Genomic DNA, 19527 nt, shown 5'->3' with positions numbered 1-19527 from the left:
AGAAAAGAGGGGGCTGGGATGAGAGAGTTAATCTGCAGAGGAACAGATTGGCTCCCTATCCCTCCTTCCCGGTCCTTCAAAGCAAACCACAAATGCAGCTACCACAGCACCCGGCTTTCTGATACACTTGCAGGCTTCATATACACACACACACACACACGGACGTGCACACTTGCGCACACAACATCTCACATCAACACTGCGAACACACATCCAAACATGTGAAGGCGCACATGCAGAGTGAGTGTGTGTGTGTGTGTGTGTGTGTGTGTGTGTGTGTGTGTGTGTGTGTGTGTTTACACTTATATCAAATAGTGCAAAAGGAGGAAGGAAAGTGAAGGAAAAGAAATGATTTTTGTGTGATAATGCTCAGTTCTATCACACACACACACACACACCTACCTAGCCAATCAAACACAGCCAAACACACACCTATACACACAAATGGACATAGATGTACTGGTCTATCTCAGTCAATGGGGCCTGGCTGCTCTCCATTTTAGTCACCGAGACACTTGCGGTGACCAGAGAATAGGGTTGGTGACTTGAAAGATATGGGTCAATAAAACACAAGGGATGTTTTAGCTCAAAAGGAAATTGATTTCCCAGCATCCCACATGCGCTATGACCTTCACAAACTCATAGACTCTTTTCTAGTGACTTTATGAGGGTCGAGCCACCTTTCCTCCAAACAAGTCCCAATGCGGCTGTTCTCCACAGACCTAGCCCCTCCATATCTTAGATGTCTTAGTATTCTAGACTCATCACCTCGAGAACTATCTGTATGTGTAGCCTAAGGTTGTCAGTGGATTCATTTGTTATTTTCTCATTATAATACAGTATGCCACAGTGAATTTGCTGTTGTACTTGAGTGTACGCACATGTATGCACTACAAATGTACGGCATCATACTATTTTAAACATGCTCGGGCTTGATGCTTGGTGCAACTTGGCCCAGCTCCAAACAAACCCACCAGGGCCCTTTTCTATAGAATCTCTATATAAAACGTGAGGGGTAGTGTAATAATGTAGGTAGCATTTTAAATGGTACACTAGAGCACCATTACCCGAGAGTAGTAGTTGTGACAGGTATGAAATAATGGGCATCCCACCGTGTGTGTATTTGTACAGTATATGCCTGTGTGTGTGTGTGTGTGTGTGGCCACTGGTCTGGTGACCCGATTATGGTGGACATGTTCACCTGTATTACTCACACTTGTCGGCTTTGCATGGCTGAAGTCCACCACACTGCAGTTGCAATATGAGCAGCCGGCTATGTATCAAGCTCACTTCCGAATCATAGCCGCCCAACCAAACCATGCGACACTCGGGGGAATACTGTTTCTCTGTTGCTGTAAACAGTTGCGCCGTGTGATCAAAGCAGACAGATGCGCACAGCAGAGAGGTTTCAGTGTTTAACTGGGAAAGAGCTGGTCTGAGCCACGCTTTGGAGAGAATGATGAAGTGTTTATTCTGATTTTCACGGTCACTTTTCCTAAATATGACCCATAATTCTAAGATTTAATTGACATTTCTGATATAATTTGAAGTTAGGCTGCACTTCTGACTTCTGTACCGTGGTGTTTACTGGTAAATACAACAATTTTGTTCATTGCATTAGTATTGAGGAACTTGACACTCCATATTGAGCTCCAGTTGACCTGTATGATTAGATTTACCTGTATTGATCCCCTGAGGGGGGAATATAAATAATTCAAAAATAACACAGCAGCATGTTAACATCAAAGCCAAAAATACAATAAAAAGGTTGGAATAAGACATGAAATAAGAACAGGAATATGACACAATAGATCAATATACGTGTGCAGTGTCTGGGTGTATATGTGCAGGGTTCATGTGTATGTGCTTTATGTATAAGCCCAGCATGCTGTGACCCAGGTTGTTTAACTAACTGTAGATCCTGCTTCTGAAGCACAGCATGCTACTTCTTGGGACTGTTGTAGCGTGAGCCCATGTGCAGTTCCTGATGCCCAGTTCTGGGAGGCAAACACCTGGAAAAACACCCTCATAACCTTTGTCTTTACATGGCAACTCAGACTGGGACTCTGATGTTGATGCTATATGTGGTTGTGGTGGCAATTTAGCTGTGTATAGTGTATGGTTGTGAGAAAAAAAAAAAGCAGAAAGTAGGAAGTAAGAAGAAAAAAAAATAAAAAATAGAGCTGCTGTGTCGGGCTGCCACTCATTGCTGCACCAGAAGTAAAGAACTACATGGGGCAAGTGAGCCATCCAAGTAGAACTGAGAAACACCCAGAAATGTCCTTCATGGATTCAAATTGTTCGTTTTTTTTTTTTTTTTTTTTTTTTTTTTGCCCAGTAGCATTACTGCTACGTGTTGTATCTCCTTTGCTTCCCTCTGCTTCTCTCTTTTTGCTCCGCACTTACGCTGCTGGTTCATGTACCCTATATAAAGTCAGCCAACAAAATCGAAACAGTCCTGATCAGTTCAAAATCTGGAAAGCAGAAAGCAAACCAAAAGCGAACAGCAGTCAGCACAGAACAAATGTTCTCTTCCCACTCATCAACAAAAGCTATCAACACCACAAAAGGGCCTTTTTTTTTTTTTTTTTTTACAAGAAGCCTTCCATGATCATATATTGTGTTCTAACGTCTTATAATGTACTAAAGTCTGAGTGTTTCAGTTAAAAAACAAAAAAACACAGGGTTCATTCTGTGCTGACTGCTGTTCCCTGGAGGCTTGAGGCAAGGGCAAAAGCCCATGCAAATGGCGGGCAGTGTTGAAGCTTTTTACTCGTTTTATCTTGGTAAACCGACTCACAATGGCTATCTACGTTCCAGATTTAGAAATCCATGAGGATGCTCTTTATTTTATCGGCCAACCTTAGTGAGGTTACATGAACAAGAGTAGAGCAATTTGGAACTGCAACAAAAGAGGCAGAGGGAAGCAAGAAGGGTAATGGACTGAAGACTGAATGATTTGAACCCAAAAAAGGACAGTGTTTTTCAGTGCTACTTTGAAGAAGGCTCAATTGCCCCATATAATTCAGCTGGAACTTAATTTTTAGCAGTAAGTTTCTCATCTCAAAAAAAGAAAAAAAAAATGTAAAATGGTTATATTTCGCAATATAACAGCAGGAAATACTGTCAAACTTAAAAAATACCAAATTGTCCTTAGGTTTGTGCATGCAGAGGTGTATGGAAAAGAGTGCTAAAGAGCGAGAGAGAGAGAGAGTGAATGAAACGGAGCAGAGTTGTGACTTTCCGCTTGGTTAAATGTCTCCCATTGTGCTGTGTATTGACCGCGCTTGCCGTCTCCTTGTCTCTCCTCTGCAACGTCTCAGCCGACCTTTCCACCTCTGCGCTCCTCCTCTCCCACTCTCCAAATCTTTCCCTCCCTGTATTGAGTTAGTCAGATTGCATCAGGCAGCAATTGAGATCATTAGAGTTGCTGATTTAACGAGCAGGAAGCACCCTGTGCAGCTGTGGCGGGAATCGTGCACACTAATATACACTCACACACACAAATCCAAATTGATTGGACCGGCCCTGATTTCCCTGGACAAACGGATGATGTGTAGCTGCTTTCATGGGAAGGAGCTGTCAACTCCCAACCCTGTAAAGGCTACTGCAACACATGAGCCATGATATTGAACCATCTGTGTGTGTTTGTTTGTTTGTGTGTGTGTGTGTGTGTGTGTGTGTGTGTTAGAGGGAAAGAGAGACTGGTTAGTCAAACCAGCTTCAAAGGTTTTTTTGGGATTTTATGATTAGAGAATTAATTATGGTGCATTCAAAACTTTTTGTTTCTTCTTTTTAAAAAACTTTTCCAGGTTTAAGTGAATGTCTCACCTCTTCCTCTCTTTCACCCTGAGGCCACTGGGTAATAAAGAGGGTTCACTGTCTCCAAAATAATGTCAACAGTCTTGCTGGACTTTTGCACTTTTATCTCTCACACTATGGAGCTATCCTCTAACTACATAAAATTCACAACACCCCAATACAAAATATATATGGAGAAAATCTCCCCATATAGAGAGAAAGCCAAGACTGCAGTAAAAGTAATATATAGGCAGTTTGACTGGTGTTGGGTTCTTCTAATAGCAGTTCAATCAATAGTCTCAGCCTGATAGTAAATAGTGGACAGCAGATTGACAGCTTGAGGTCCTGTTAATCATTTATTTGTCTTTGACCGTCCCTGTAAGCGTGTCTAGTCTCATTTGGGATGACCCTGTTAGCAGTGCAAAACGTTAATTTGTTTTGATTGATCCTAAATGCCTGTTAGCGGAGACTGAGCATTCATACAAAGACGACAGGCATGATATTCAAAATTGTGAGGCTGTGAGACAGTTGGGTAACATGTCAATTTACAGGCCAGTTTATTGACATTATATCTCATTGACTTCACAATAAGGACATGAGAGTATTTCTAGTTTTAATTTAATAACATTTTCACATAAATGTACAATACCAGTAAATAACATGTAGCTAGAGCTGTAACTGCCGGCTAATGATAATTAATTTAGGTTAATGATGATGAAATGTACAATATTGAGGCTATGGTGTATTTATAGCAAAATTGTAATGAAAGTGTACTTTAAATGACTGATGGACCTGCAGTACTTTGTACAAACCTGCCAGCAATCCACCTTAAGCTATATCAGATCATACTTATGCACTTTCACTACCAAAACCAGTGTAAGCAAAATAAAAAATAAAATCTGTTTGTTAAAAGTGCTGTGTGTACCATTTCAACATCAGTTAACAATTAACACATTGATTTTGAGCCATGGTTATAATTACTGTTAACAAATAAGGCCGTTACTAATATTGACAGTTTCTAACAGCCTCCATGCTGCATTTCAAATTGTGTGCCACCACATCAGAATTTGTAAGAGTGTACATATGGGGATTTTGTGCAGGATTCTGCAATGGAAAGATCCAAACAAAGCAGCGAGAGTGTGACACCAAATGAACAGGATAGCAAGTGTTCATTTGATTTCTGCTCATAAACATTACTTTCCATGTTCTGCTTGTCCTACACCCATAGCTACATGAAGCAAGCAGATTTTTCTAGTGTTTTGAGTGGCAGGGCCATTGTTAGTAGACTTTCAGTATAATAAATAATCAGGCTGATATGTCTCATGTAGCTGTATTTTTTTTGCAGGGCTGCACAGTCTCCATAATGCTGAATTGCCCACAATACAAGACTGTGATGACAACCATCTGATTGTTCCATTTACTAAGAGCTCTCGGTGATTTCCCATTAATCAGAGAGAGAGAACAGTTATAACAATTTTTAAACAAATGGGCACAGCCTGACTAATTCCTAAATCATATTTTGTGACAAAAAAATGCTAATTTGCAATATGGCTGTATCATTTGATTTACTTTCAAGAACAGTTAGTCAGCACTTTGGGCCATAGAGCGAGATTGTGGATCCCAGAGGCCCACGAATCTGGTCCTATTATACAGCTCTGTGTGTCCTCCATGAGTTCACAGGTATTCACAATATTTCCATTTCCCCAGAGGGGATTAATCATGAGGCTAGCCATTATAATTTGTTCCCTGAAATTTGTCATGTCTGTGTGCGGTGATGCTCGATGTTCTGGAACCGCACATGTATCGACTCCATCAATCAGTATTACCACGGTAACGTTGTGAGAGCTCCACTTCCCCTGCGGCCAGTGGAGAGGAAAGGCAATTATGCAGGTAGCATATGAGAGAGAGAGTGGGAGAGGGAAAAAGTGAGAGTGAGAGAGAGAGACAGAGAGACAGACAGAGAGGGAGAGAGAGAGAGCATCCGATGAGCATAGCAATAGGATTGACAAGAAAAGAGGATATTTATTATCTGTACCAATTAATACTTTTTCTTTGTGCAGTGAATGTCTATTTGATAATTGGCCCGGTCTGATTCAGTGTGTCTTGTTTGTATAAACAGTAGCTCCGGGTATGACACTGAATGATAAAAAGATAAAAGGTGACATTACTGCCATAGTTACTGCCATAACTGCCGCAAGGATGCATTCTTTGCTCAAACCCACGTCGTGTTAACTCTCAGACAACTTTGTGATTGTCTGTATTCTCCAAGCAAGTCCTGCGCTTTCTCTTCCAAAAGGCATGCTTCCACTCTGGAAAGACCTTCTACATCAATTACTGGGGGGACTAATTAATCCCTGCGTCAATAACTCATCCCAATTAAAGCGCAGAACAGAAATCAAGCTTGCATTCACTCCAGGCCAGTCAGCCTCCTATTGATTCAGTACTCCTGGCAGGCATTTGTCCAAGGCCAGTGTACTTCCAAAATGTCCGTCAGTCAGTGGGTGCTGTAATCAAGTCTGCAGACAAAGCGAGAAACAAGCCAAAATCATCAGAATCCATTACTGATTTGTGTTTGTGACAAGGCGTTTGATCAGCTGCACTGCCAGATCTGCATTCAGAGAGACAACTGCGCAGATTGAGACTTTAAGAATTGTGTTTCACAGGGCCTCCTCTCTACACAGTGCATGGCTTGTTAGAAGTGGAATAGGAAGCAATATAATCTGTGTCTCGGTGGCAAATGGATTGTAAGATATCATAGGCTTCTGTGACATTTTTAATTTAAATTTCAGATTATACTTACAACCTTCCTTGTTTTAGTTAGAAAAACTGGGAGATTAAAAATTTCAGCACATTTTCAGCATCTGATTTCAAAATGCTCCTCTGTGTATATCAAAATCACACAGGTAAAACAAGCCTTTTACCTCTTCACGCAGGATGTAAAGAATATTTAAAATGGAATTAATTAAAATAGAATTTGTTTTTAGCCAGTGCATAGCTCATCGAAAAGATACAATAAGAACATCAACATAAATGCACATGAAAGACAACATATAGCAAAATATCACACAGTAAACTGCTGTAAAAAGTGGTGTACTAAACAAGACTAAGAGTTAAGAAGTTAAAAAGTTGATCAGTGGCAATAAAAAACTAAATATTAAAAATGAAATGCTAAATATAACATGCTGTATACTGGCTCATTTCTGTAGGTTCTTCTGTAGTTGCTGTTGAGTTGCGCAGTGGCAGCGGGGATAAAGGATTTTTTAAAAACAGCACTTTCGTACACAGGGGACTCTGTGGGAGTCTCCGCCCAGACGGCATCATCTCAAAAAAGGTATGAAGGGGATGGGATGTATAATCGAAGATTTTGTCGGCCATTCTGTGTACAGCTTTTGTGTGATGTGGGAGCTCGGACTGGGGGTGGGGTGACAGTATTTCAACAGGGAGTGCTTTGTTAGAATTACAAACTTAGCCTGCTACACTATGACTCATACATAATACTGCAATAAAGAATTTAAGTATGCCGCTATGTATGTATACACTGATTGATTTGTCCAGTAAGAGCAACAGATTTATCTCACAGTTTTACTTTTTTTTTTCACAAGTACAGTGCCCTGAGTTCTGTACGCTTCATAAAGTACCAACCAATGCCAGTATCTCACCTAAAATAACACAGTTATTTTGATATGACATTTTGGCCACATCACCCAGCCCTAAAATATTTTTGCTGTCATTCTTCCCTGTTCCGCAGAGCAAGATATATAGCAGGGTGACTTTTATATAACATTTGATAAAACTTTTTTTTTTTTTAATCTACATCAATTTGTTGGACTGTTTGACACGTTTGTTCATCTGTCACCTCCTGAAAAAATACACTCTCTATAGTTTTGTCTTCAGCTGTATGGCACACAACTTGACAGCACAAGCACTGTGGCTCAATTATAGGAATAACGGGAGCTTTTTTTTTTTTTTTTCTTCTCTTACTTAAACTGGAGGGGAACCAGCAGATTTTGATAGATTAGCCTCATTATACTCTTGACACAGACTTCTATTAAAAACTCCCTGACAGACACTCACAGTATGAACTATGACACAGACATTTTTGGGAACAAAGAGCCAGTGCATACACCTCAAGATATATTAAACTTTCAACAGTAAGCCATTTCCTCTGTGACTGTTGTTCCTCTGCTTATTGCCATAGAATATTTAGTCATCATTACTAAACCTATTTAAGATCTATTGCATTAATCGGGATTTTAAAGAGATTGCGTGGCATTTATTACACACAGGACAAACACACAAACACAAACAACCACACATTCAAATGCTAAACTAAACGCTATGAAACATGCAGGACAAATATGCATAAATCAAATGTGTTTTTGCCCACGGGGAATGAAATGTCACATATCAAGAAAATGTAAGAAAACGACTGAAATATTGTAATGAAAGCCTGTCTAACCACTTTGGTTTGAGCTAACCTCTCATCAGTTTGAACAAAGGCGAGACAAATTGACCATTCAGTCTCTATTTACAGAACATCCATCATTCATAAATTGGATAACCTTTTACTTCCCCCATTTTCTATGATTTAAGTGTGTGGGTAGAAGTAGTCTGACATAGTTTTTTATCAGAAACGTTTCTGTTAAATTGGAAACACTGGAAATCTATTTCAGCATAAGCCTCTAATCTTCTAAATTTCATTTTCTGGGAGAAATATGTTAATGCCCTCCTTCATGTTGTGGAAACAATGACTGGGGGAAAGTGATTTTACCATTAACTAGAGAAAGTACCCTGCCTTCGTCTGATAAATGAGCTCATCCCTAATCCTAATTGTGTCAAAGGCAGGATTTACCACTTCATTTTCTAAACAAGCACCGGGGCATCACACCACAATGTGGTTGGCAATCAATCCCATGTGAATATCACAGGTGTTGGTTAATTTTGCAGTGTGTACAAAAGCATGAGGGCATGCACCCTTTCCTCGGGAAATAATTGGCAGTTGCTGTTCTTAAATGCTCCGATAGTGGTTTGTATCTTAACCTCCCTTATCGGCTGCTTGCCAGTCCTGTGTATGTATGTGGGCGGGAAAATACTTGGGTAAAACTAATAGTCCCCTACTCACATTCAAAATTCTACAAAAATGTACAATTCAAAATGCACAGTTATTTGGTAATAAATGTAAGCCAATTCAAATAGTAATTCCAGCCAACGTGAATGTTAATCTCATTTTCCAGATTGTCCTCTCTCCCCTCTAAAGATTCCTATGGATTTTTGCAAGCTTGTATCAGAGAACAAGTCATTAGGTGACTTATTTCCCAACTTCTAAATGCTGTTTGCTTTCTTTCAACTCCAAACAATATCAAGGCCAAATTTCTGAAAAGAGCAAACTAAGTATACTGACATAATCCATGGAGGAGATGTGTGCATCAGCATTAAATTTTTGCCACTGTATGCCTCACCTAATAAGACGTTTCAAAAAATAAAATCTAAGAGTAGACATGACTATGATTTTTGGTGAAAATGCAACCACTGGAACAAGGAGGTGTACAAAACAGCAGTATAGCTGTATGATCAGAACAATATCACATTCTGATAGATAGATAGATAAATAAATAAATGCTAATGCAAATGCTAATGTGACTAGTTCAACAGTCCTGCCTGAGACAGCTCTTCTCACCAATCACTACGGTCCTCTGTGGTTACATCCCTCTTCATTTTGAGCCTCTCAGCTGAGGAAGAGATTTTTTCCGCCTGAAAGTCGATCCTGTGAAATGGATTAGAATAAGATGCTCAGTAAGCAAGTTTTATTCTTCCACATGTGGTCGCACAAATCAGTTGGACCAAGTGATAATAAAAACTCTTTTCTTATCCACTGAAGGATGCATTTCAACATTTTGAAAAGACAGGTAAAAGAAAGGAAATCTAGGAATCCCTCTAGCTACAAGTTCCCACAAAACAAAACAAAGCTGAAAAAGTGAACATTTTGTAAGAGAGACAGAGATGTCTCTGGAAAATGGGCTTAACTTCACCATGGCTGGAATCCTTAAATGGAACAACCACATCTATAATGCAGTGTTCTCCTCCTATAGCACCCTACATCAGGAACTGTTTATGATATTTGTATGGACAACCTTTTTCTTGCAAATCCCTTTGGATGGAAATAATCTCTTAAAGTCTTCATAAAAACGGTTTCAGTTCCTTCATAAAACAAAAATTGCTATTACTCATATCATGGTTAGCATAGTTATTTGTAGGCCTATACGTGAGCCATTATATTTTAAAGCCAAGATTCTAGTCTGAGATGTCATCAAGCCACACTTTGTGGAGGTGTTAAATTGAAAATGAATTCGAGGACCGTCTCCTGGGTGTTTTTCATGACATATGGATACATTTCCTAGTCAAACCTGAAATGATTCCAATGAAGCTGCACAGGAAAATGTCTTCTGGTAACGTCAGACATGAGACTTGACTCTAAATTGCTCAGCATAGGAATAAAATGTGTGAACGCCTCCTTTGCACTCCTTCTCTGTCTAATGGTGAGCACCGTGTACAGCAAAACCGAGTCTTTCACATTCTTTTTGAGTCTGAAGTGTGCCACCGTAAGACTAAAGTGTCGACTGCCAAACTGAGGCTGAGGAATTTCCTTTCATATCCCTATCAAGGTATTTGCTGTCCTAGCACTTGTTTGAGCATTCTAAATGTTGGACAGATTAAGATTATATATTGACATTGCAATGAGACCTACAAGTCTAAAACCCCATAAACATCAACAGACTTTCAGATTTCATTTCAGCCTTTTCCACTCAGGTTTATTTTGTGGGTAAAAATGTGTATGAGTAAAAGAAAAAAATAAACTATAGAATAACATGGAACGTACAACTGCAGCATTTTATTATTAGTAGTAGTAGTGGTAGTAGTAGCAGAAGCAGTAGTAGTGGTAGTATTTCTATTGAACTCTATTAGGCTACTATAATTAAAAAATTACAATTACTTAGGCTTACTAAAACATGCCCTCCCTACGTGTAAAGCATGGGGCCTACAGCATGACCACCTGCTGATCCCCCTTTGGTTTTCCGAGGAAGTCCTGTAAAATAGATCTTACTTTCAGGGTGAAATTTGAAATTGTTGAACCGAGCAAGCTATCAACTCTCTTGGCAGTGTTTATGAAAAAAAAAAAGGAAAAAAATGCTCCAGAATAAAACAAAGACGATACACAAAAATACAAAATGTGGTGTGCACGAGTATTAAGGTGGATGTTTTTTTGCACAGTGAATGGGTACCCGTGAAATCCCCGTGCGTCTCCGGGGGGACTTATGGGTGCGCTCACTGCTGAACGCTGCAAAAAATATTCATCTTCGCAAGTCACTTGGTTCACTATTGAACATGAAAATGTAATTTTTATTCACAAAAATGTAGACACGTCCTCCGGATGCGGATCATTTCACCCGTTTTCAATAGAAATTAACGTTCTTTGGCATTTATTTTCCAAATTAAGTCTTATTGTCGTGATTTTAGAGGAATTTTAGAGGCTTTGTATTGTTTTTTGGAGATACTGACACTTGTTACCAGAAAATTCTTGAAACAACTGAAATTGCAGTGCAAACAATTTGAATCATCTTGCTCTGTTGGTAAACATACCTCGATTTAAGGAAAAATTAGATTTTAAACTGACAGTGAGACTAACTAGCTTGTGACGAGGGACATTTTTTGCAGTGAGCTAATGCTGAAGTCACTCTCTCCGTCTCATACAACAGCAGCCAAGGACAAGAGAGCATCAGCAGAGAGAGGCATAGAGGAGAGAGAAAAGGTGCTGTGCGGAGCTCCTCTCACTGTAACAATAACTGTCTCACCGGTCAATGTCGATGTAAATGCTGCTATAACAGGAGGCGACAGGAGTGGACGTGGAGCGGGGGATTTAACTTCAACCACGGACTGACCTATGCTTGGATTTCGGCTCTTTTTCCCTTCGCCAATGCAAAAGGAAATATGCAGCGAAGCTTCACCATCCTCTACACCAGTTTACTGGGGATGTGCTTGGGTTCAAGCTCAAGTTTTCCAAGTAACATCAATATAGGTGAGAATGGCGCACACGCGTAAAACGTTTCTCGCTCCGCACGCAATTCAAGTTCAGGCTATACCTGGCTTTCCTTGCTTTGATCTGTGTGATAAAAGTGATGCCGAATCTTTAAACTCGATTTGCCCTCGGGTCCATTATGCTTAAAATTAACACTTGACTCTTTGTACTTCACAGGAGGATTGTTCCCAACCGAATCGCACGAATATGAGGTTTTTCGGTTCGCCCTCTCTCACCACCAGGACATCCCCAAACTGGTGCCGCAGGTGGATATGGTCAAGATGGGGAATAGCTTCTCCATGACATATGCCTGTAAGTATTATTGCACTGAAAACACATTTTATTGGCTCGTATTTTTTTCCCTATCTAAAACCATGTTTTTATTTGCTCCCTTCCCCGAAATCTGTTGAATGACTCAAAGAGCGACTGGTTGAAATCACACGTGCAGCTATGAAACACGCGTATGTAATCGCAGATAATATAGGCCTACTGCAAAATTAAAATCGCATTTGTTATCAGGTTATCTTGCCTTTTAACTGTTGCGTGGGCCCAAGAAGGTCTTGTTTTCGGTGCTTTCATTTGCATTTGCTTGAGAGCTTTTGCGCTTTAGGGCAGGGAGCTGATTTGGCAAAGCCATGCTCTGCAGCTATAGAAACCATACAGTCATGTATCATGGGTCTTTACAGCTATATGAATTTTAAAACGGCTGCCGCTGATCCCAGTGCGCATACCCTCCTTTTAACCAAGGTAGACAACAAAGAGCCAGTGCGCAGATCAAGGCTTTCAGGCGACATGAACAAAAGAGGGAAAAACATCTCTAAAAGCATTTGTAATTAGCCACGGATCACAATCCGATTATCCTTTTCTGTCAGCACACACTTTATAAAGACCCCCCCTCCCCTTCCCACACACACACACACACCACCACCACCAACAACACCCCATCTCTCCCCCACACCCACCACAAGCACACACGCATAAACACACGCACGTGCACACACTTACGCAAGCACACATTTTCAATATTTCAACTTGTAAGACACCACCTGGAATGCGTTAATAATGAATCTGAGATATTCATTATGAGTGTGCATATGACTTTATAGATCACGGCAAAGTAGCAGAGGACATTTCATTCTTTATTAAGAATAAGTTTAAATATTTTAGTGAAGACAATCATAGTGCAGTGGTAATTAGAGTCTGGATTTATGGTTAATTAAGACTAAAAACCACTATACCTGCTGGACAAGGTATTAAAGACACCTTTGTACTGTGAATAAAAATGTGTGTTATTCAGGTTATGCAAGCTAAACTATAACCCCCTCTCTGAGCTTTAGAAAAGGAGATACCAGTCTTGTTTTTTTCCTCTCAGCATTAAATCCTGCACCTGTGCTTCCTTTTCGTTCTGACAAGATTAGGATGCCCTTGAGGTTTTTCCAACCATGTTTTCCTCACTCCATCCCCGACTCCTCTTAATTTATGTTTGGCCTACTCACACTCAGTGGGCGAAGTTGGACATATCCATGAGGTATCTTTCGACACCTGCGCCTTTCTGCCTCTCTGCCAGGTGTGTGACATTGCTTCACTGACAGACATTTGATTCCTCTTTTGTTCAGACATCGATTATTGTGTTTCCACTTGAAGCCCGTCTGGAATACTAACATGGTCTTTATTCCGTTATGCTGTTCATGATCTCAATCTGGACTTGGAGAATAAACAAAGGAGGGAAAAAGAATGAAGCTATTAAAAGAAAATACAAGCATAATGACATTCTGAGTCAGAGGTCTAATGTAATATGGCTGCAGCCATTCTTGGGGGAGTCGGCTATGAGCTTAGAATTGGTGGTAAAGCATTATGTGCAGCGGTGCTGGGGCAGATTAAGATTAGGCAATCAATGTGTAGCTCGGTTAACAGGCTGCTGTTGAATGCTGAACACTGTTGGTTAAAAGAAATTGTGTGATTCGTTGTACATCAGAGTTAAGTGTTGATATCTCTGTGGCTTTTTTTTTTTTTTTTTTTTTTTTTTTCTTACTTAGCAGAGCCATGTTGCCTGTTAACTCAATAAAACCACCTCCTTTTATCTCCTTTTCAATGATTTTCAGGTGCTTATCATGGCCAGAGTTGGCTGTATAGTGTTTTTTTTCTCCCTTTTCTCTAGAGAGATCTAAAACATAAATTAACAACAACAGTGGGATCTATTGAAACTGGAACAACCCCCAAGCTACCAACACCCATCCATCATTACACCAACCATCACCCACCTACCCATCCCACCCTGCACCCTTTCAGGCCAGAGAGTCAGGCAGGGCTGAATAATGAAATGTAAACACTCCCAACATGCCCTCATTAATGAGACAGGCCTTCACTCACAAGTGAATTGTAAGTGAATATGAGGGTCAGGCCGCTACTGATCATTTCCAAGGGATCTAGCTAGTGGATCAAACATGGAGCCTATATAGCAGCAGGGGAGATGGGGAGCTTCGTTAATGTTTTAGTCACAACATATACCCAGAAAGCAGCATAGGTTGTGTAAGCACGGTGTGGCGATGTAGGAATATAATTTAACCATGGAACCAAATGGCTCAAGTGCTCAGTTATTCTTATTTCCTGTGTTTTTTACTCAGATCATTTTCATAATCACTGCCAAAACAGACACAGCAGTTGAAAATATCATAGTAAATGTGAAAAACAGCTATTTTAAAATACAGTAATGACCAGCTGAGTTGATCTGCAAGTAAGACGCATAAACCTGTGACTGGTTATTTCCGCAGTCCTTTTTGTCCAAGATATTTCAGGACCAGGTTAGTTGGTCATTTAGCTGTTTTAAGGTTTTTGGTAAAAACTGTGCCAGTCACTGCCACCATCGCAGTATATTTACAGATTGTTCTCCCTCTAGACAGGTGTCCCTCCTTCTATCTTCAACACAGTTCTATCAAATTTGATGTCTTTGCTTCATTATGTCATGCGTATCAGCGCCATCCATGGGTGTGATGGTGGGCTGCTGGTACAAGAGTCAAAAAGATTGGGAGCAGAGGAAGCACGCAACGATGAAAACAACACTTCTTCCTGCTGTGTGTCACTTGCTCTGAAATAGCATTTCAATGCGCAGGGTATAGAGATATGGTTGTGAGAAAAATCAGGCTCCAGGGAGTGTTTATAATGACTCAGAAGAGAAAAGCAGGCTATTCCTATATTAACCTCTATTTAATATGCCTGTGGTGTGTGGAGGTGTGTGTGCATGTGTGCATGTGTCTCTGGAGTCTGGATGCCCGTTCTGGCATCTGTGTAGGATGTCTTGAGTGAGTGACAGTTCACCTCTGTAAGCGTGTGACTTGAGTGTGTGGTGGGAATGTGCCCGGGGCTCTTGGGGTCCATGAGTGTGAAAAGCGACGGGTGAATGGGCCCTTGTACATGGGGATGAATGGAGCTCCGGATGAGGCTGGTACTCATCAGCTGGCTCTTGTGACCAGCCACTTCCTCCAAGACCAACCCCTACCACCCCACACACACATGCATGCACACACACGCTCAGACCTCACGCACACTCCCTGGCACCTGCCTAAGGGGGCAGCGAGGACAACAGGGTGGGAGATTGGTTGATTGGATGGACTAGGGCAAAGGTGAGAGAGAAAGAGGAGAAGAAGAAAGGCAAAGAGAAAGAGGAAAGAGGAGCATAGAGACAAAGAAATGTTTGACTGCTAAGTGGTGCATTTTATTTTCCCCCCGTTGAGTCATCAGATTAGTAATGACTATGGCAGGGGTGTAGACGTAATGTGACACAACAAGGCAACTTAGAGACACGCTGCTTGTCAGAGCTAATTTGCCTCTCACTTTCCTCTTTTCTTGTTTTCTCACACACACAGACAAAGTCATAAACTTTCATAAACATGTATTTATTTAATTTTGTGTGTTCTTTAATTATGCATATCTGGAGTGCGGCGCTGTCAGTGTGCCTCTACGTGTCTGCGTACATATATACGTTCAACGAAAGAGCTTGCTGGACTCGCTCGTTTTACATGTTTTCAGTGGTTAAAAATAACTGTAAGGGATGCTGTGTACGTGGAGAATATTAGTCACTGTTTCCCTCAGTTAGATATCACATTACCATAATCTGGTATTGACTTGGTTTATAATAAGGACATCACTGAATAGCTAGCTTCGTGTCAAATCCCCTGCAGGCTCATGCCTATATTATCTACTTTTCTCTTTGATATCATACATGTGTGTGGTAAGATTTGGGCTAAGCTTTGTCTATTTTTGGCAAGAATCACATAACCATAGGATAAGTGAAATTGTTCTTAAAAAAAAAAAAAAAAAAAAAAAAAAAGACAGCGAAATGTAGTACCCTAGCAACAAAATTACAAATCGCAGATTGTAGAATGTTTTGATTTGAAATGCATTTGGCGGTATGAGCAGCGAGCGTTTGTTTGATTTACATGTCCAGCTCAGCCATTCTAATAATAAACCTTTCACTGAGGCTAATTAGGATCTATGAGGAGGGCAAATTGTGTTATCACTCCAGTGTTTCCCTGGATCTCTGAGGATCTGTTTAAAGAGGACTGGAAGAGGATCTCTCAGCCAGCCTTGATCAATGAGCTGAGCATCGCACAGAGGACTGCCCAGCCATTCAATATAGGACAGACAAGAGGAGAGCGGATATTTTCTTTTCCTTAGAGGACAGATAATTTATTCCTGCATGATGGGGATGTATGTAGTTACACTGTGGTATATCATTGATCACATTATTGCTTTTTTCTTTAGGGTTTTATTTGGATGTGAATGTACTTATTCTGTATTTGTCTTGAAAACAGCCCAGTCTTTGGTAAAGTGATTATTGATTATATTGAAAATATCAGCAGGAATGCTCTGTACGTGGAAATGGTTGTGTTCAAGTGTGGACTCGGTTCAAGTCCTCTTCATTAGCATAGTGCTCTGACTGTAGTTAAACGTGGACTGCTAAATCGTCAAAGGTCGACTGAAGTGGGGTCTATTAGTCTCAATTGGCAAATATAAGGATGAATTTGGATGGCTGAGTCTTCATGGTTCTCATCGTCCGCCCAACTCACTGCTTATTCTATGTTTTTGTCAATTAAGTTTAATCAGCTCTCATTTATGTCGACCCTCAGCAATTTTGCATAGTGTGTTGCATTGTGAAATTCCATGGTCACACACACACACGCGCACACACACACACGCACAGACAATAGAGCCTCAGCAGATGCATTTTATGTTTTATTCAATGCAGCACATCCACAGCTATCACTCCATGGAGTTATGAGCATAAATATGTAATAATAACCCCTTCAAAATAGGCAGTGGAACTGGCTCTGTTAAGCAGTGTTGCACTTAAAGGTACTCGACTCACAATTAGGATTTGCCTGAGGAAACAGAAGAAAGAAATGTCTGTCTCCTGGATACCTTTGTTTTTATATTTCCTTCTACAACCCCTCACCCCTACTTATTCCGTCACTAGCCCCTCTGGGGCAAAACAAAGCCCAAGAAAGGGAAGTCTCAGCTGGGATGTATGTGTGAAGAGGGAAGGGGTGGGGGCGGAGGTTAAGCTGCAATTTCAGACCCAATAGCTTGTGTCGATCAGACTCTGGGGTGTTGTATTTTATTGTGTGGCTAGTGTGTCAGTCATTTAGGTACAGCTGTGGTGACTGAGATTCACAGAGTCTGTCTGTTCAGCGGGATTACTGAGTGTTCAATGTGGTATCGGAGAAGGCAGACGAATAGCAGATCACTGGTCCCTCTGGACCGTTAGGGACATGACAGTTATTTGTCAAGGAGAAAACAAAGAGAATGGAGGAAAAAACTGACTGCAGTCCTCTTGGGCTGCAGTCTGGCAGGTGTTGGTTTGATGAATGTGGAAGCTTGGATTTTTTGCCCAGGAGCGCTAGGGATAGAGAATGGCCCATAGCAATCAATGTAGATCATCTGAAACGGCTCCCCAAGCAGCAGAGTGATAGTACAGAACAGAAGGGGGATGGAAATTGTTCTGTGTTTCTGCCGTGTGTGTACTAGATTCTGTGAGTGTTTGTGTGGTTGTGGATGGGGGGTTGTTTGTATGTGTGTGTGTGTGTGTGTGTGTGTCTATGTGAGTGTGTGTTTGTGTGCCAAAGAAACAGGGAGAATGTGCACATGGGAGTGGGAAAGGACGAGAAAGGGGAGAGGCGAGAAAGATGGCTACGAAAACAAAAAGTTAGAAGCCTGTCATTTGATCTCTTCACCCTCTGATTTGAGCTTCATCTGATGGGACCATGAGCTACCTTGAGGCATCAGACGTCTCAGGCAGTGACAAGAATCCAGTCTTCGGAGATCTCTGTCCGTACTGTTCACACAAACACACACGTACACACTGCTGACGGCTGTGTCCACCAGGTTCTACCTTGTTTTCCTCTACTCTGAATCCTTCTCTGTATTCACACAAGCTTTCAAAGTATTTAAAACCAATCTGTTGTCTCTGGAGGTAATAGTACTTGGGGCATGGAGGGCCAAGCTTGGAAGTGTGCTTCTTGCAGTCTGAATTTGTTTTAGAAAGCAATGCGTTTAAGGATGACGACCAGGGTTTGTGCTGTGGGGTAGGTGGACGAGTGCAAGACGATGGCAGCTGTCATGTTTTTGCAGCACAGACAGACACATAGTCCCTTTTTGTCACCCATCTCTGCAGCTCCTGTGTACTTTAATGAGGAACAACGCCTACAAGCGTGTTAAGCAGTGTAACGTTATGCAACGGAGCCCCGCTGCTCTTATGGTGACAGCGCAAGACAGCTCTTGTCATCCACACAATCGCAGAGATTTCCACAACACTAAATGACTCTTCTCCTTTGACACTAGAACTGCTACACTAGTTGAACTTGGAAACAGCAGTTGAGCAGCAAACAAGCAGGTAAAACACTTAGGCCTAATACAATGTCTGGCCATGGTTTTGGACTAGATGCTGCTTCTAAACAAATTACTTGACTATGCTACACTTTTGGCCGTGTTTAAATTCTCATGGAATCTATTCAAATCTACTGTGAACATTTAATCTTCCACACCGTAAAAACATCATCATTAGGTCAGTCTCAACTTTTCTCAAATGAAAAAATCTGTTAGTTAGATAAAATAATCCCACTTGCTTCCAATGCCGTTTCTCTTGTTTACAGATTTTTTCTAGGAACAAATGGTAAATGGTAAATGGTAAATGGACTGCATTTCTATAGCGCTTTTCTAGTCTACTGACCACTCAAAGCGCTTTACAATGTTTTTTGCCTCACATTCACACACTGACGGCAGAACAAGTATAAATACTTACTAAGTGTGCTCAGTAGAATGCAGAACTCTGCTGAACCTATCTCCCCTTTTCTGTACTCAAGGCTACCCTTTGTCCTGAGCAAAGTGAGGAAAGATCCAGTGGCCAATTATATTAATAATAATAATAATTGTCAAATTTCTAATCAGTATGATTAAATTATAATACACTACAGTATTGACAATATACCATAAAACTCCCAAAGCTGCTTGAGTTTAGCTTTTTCTTGTTCTCTCTGTATCTGTTTCAGTTGATTACCGTATTTCTCCAATTAATAGCCCAGGCGTTTAATATGCAAAATCAACTTGAACCCCAGGCGTTTAAAAGAACCAGGCGGCTATTCGCTGCAGACCTTTAC

At 40.8% G+C, this 19527-nt stretch overlaps 1 protein-coding gene across 1 annotated transcript in view; it reads left to right on the top strand.

The window, feature by feature from the left end:
- The first annotated feature begins 11627 nt into the window (after positions 1-11627).
- gria1a (glutamate receptor, ionotropic, AMPA 1a) overlaps positions 11628-19527 on the top strand; it is a 59605-nt gene continuing 51705 nt past the window's right edge. The window contains exons 1-2 of the mRNA XM_030062119.1: positions 11628-11875; positions 12053-12187. Coding sequence (XP_029917979.1) covers positions 11788-11875; positions 12053-12187 — 223 coding nt within the window. The 5' untranslated portion in view covers positions 11628-11787. The remainder of the gene's footprint in view (positions 11876-12052; positions 12188-19527) is intronic.

Source organism: Myripristis murdjan, chromosome 10 (genome assembly GCF_902150065.1).
Source record: "Myripristis murdjan chromosome 10, fMyrMur1.1, whole genome shotgun sequence".
Taxonomy (NCBI): domain Eukaryota; kingdom Metazoa; phylum Chordata; class Actinopteri; order Holocentriformes; family Holocentridae; genus Myripristis; species Myripristis murdjan.
Note: the sequence above shows the minus strand (reverse complement) of the source record. Positions and strands in the feature narration are given on the sequence as shown.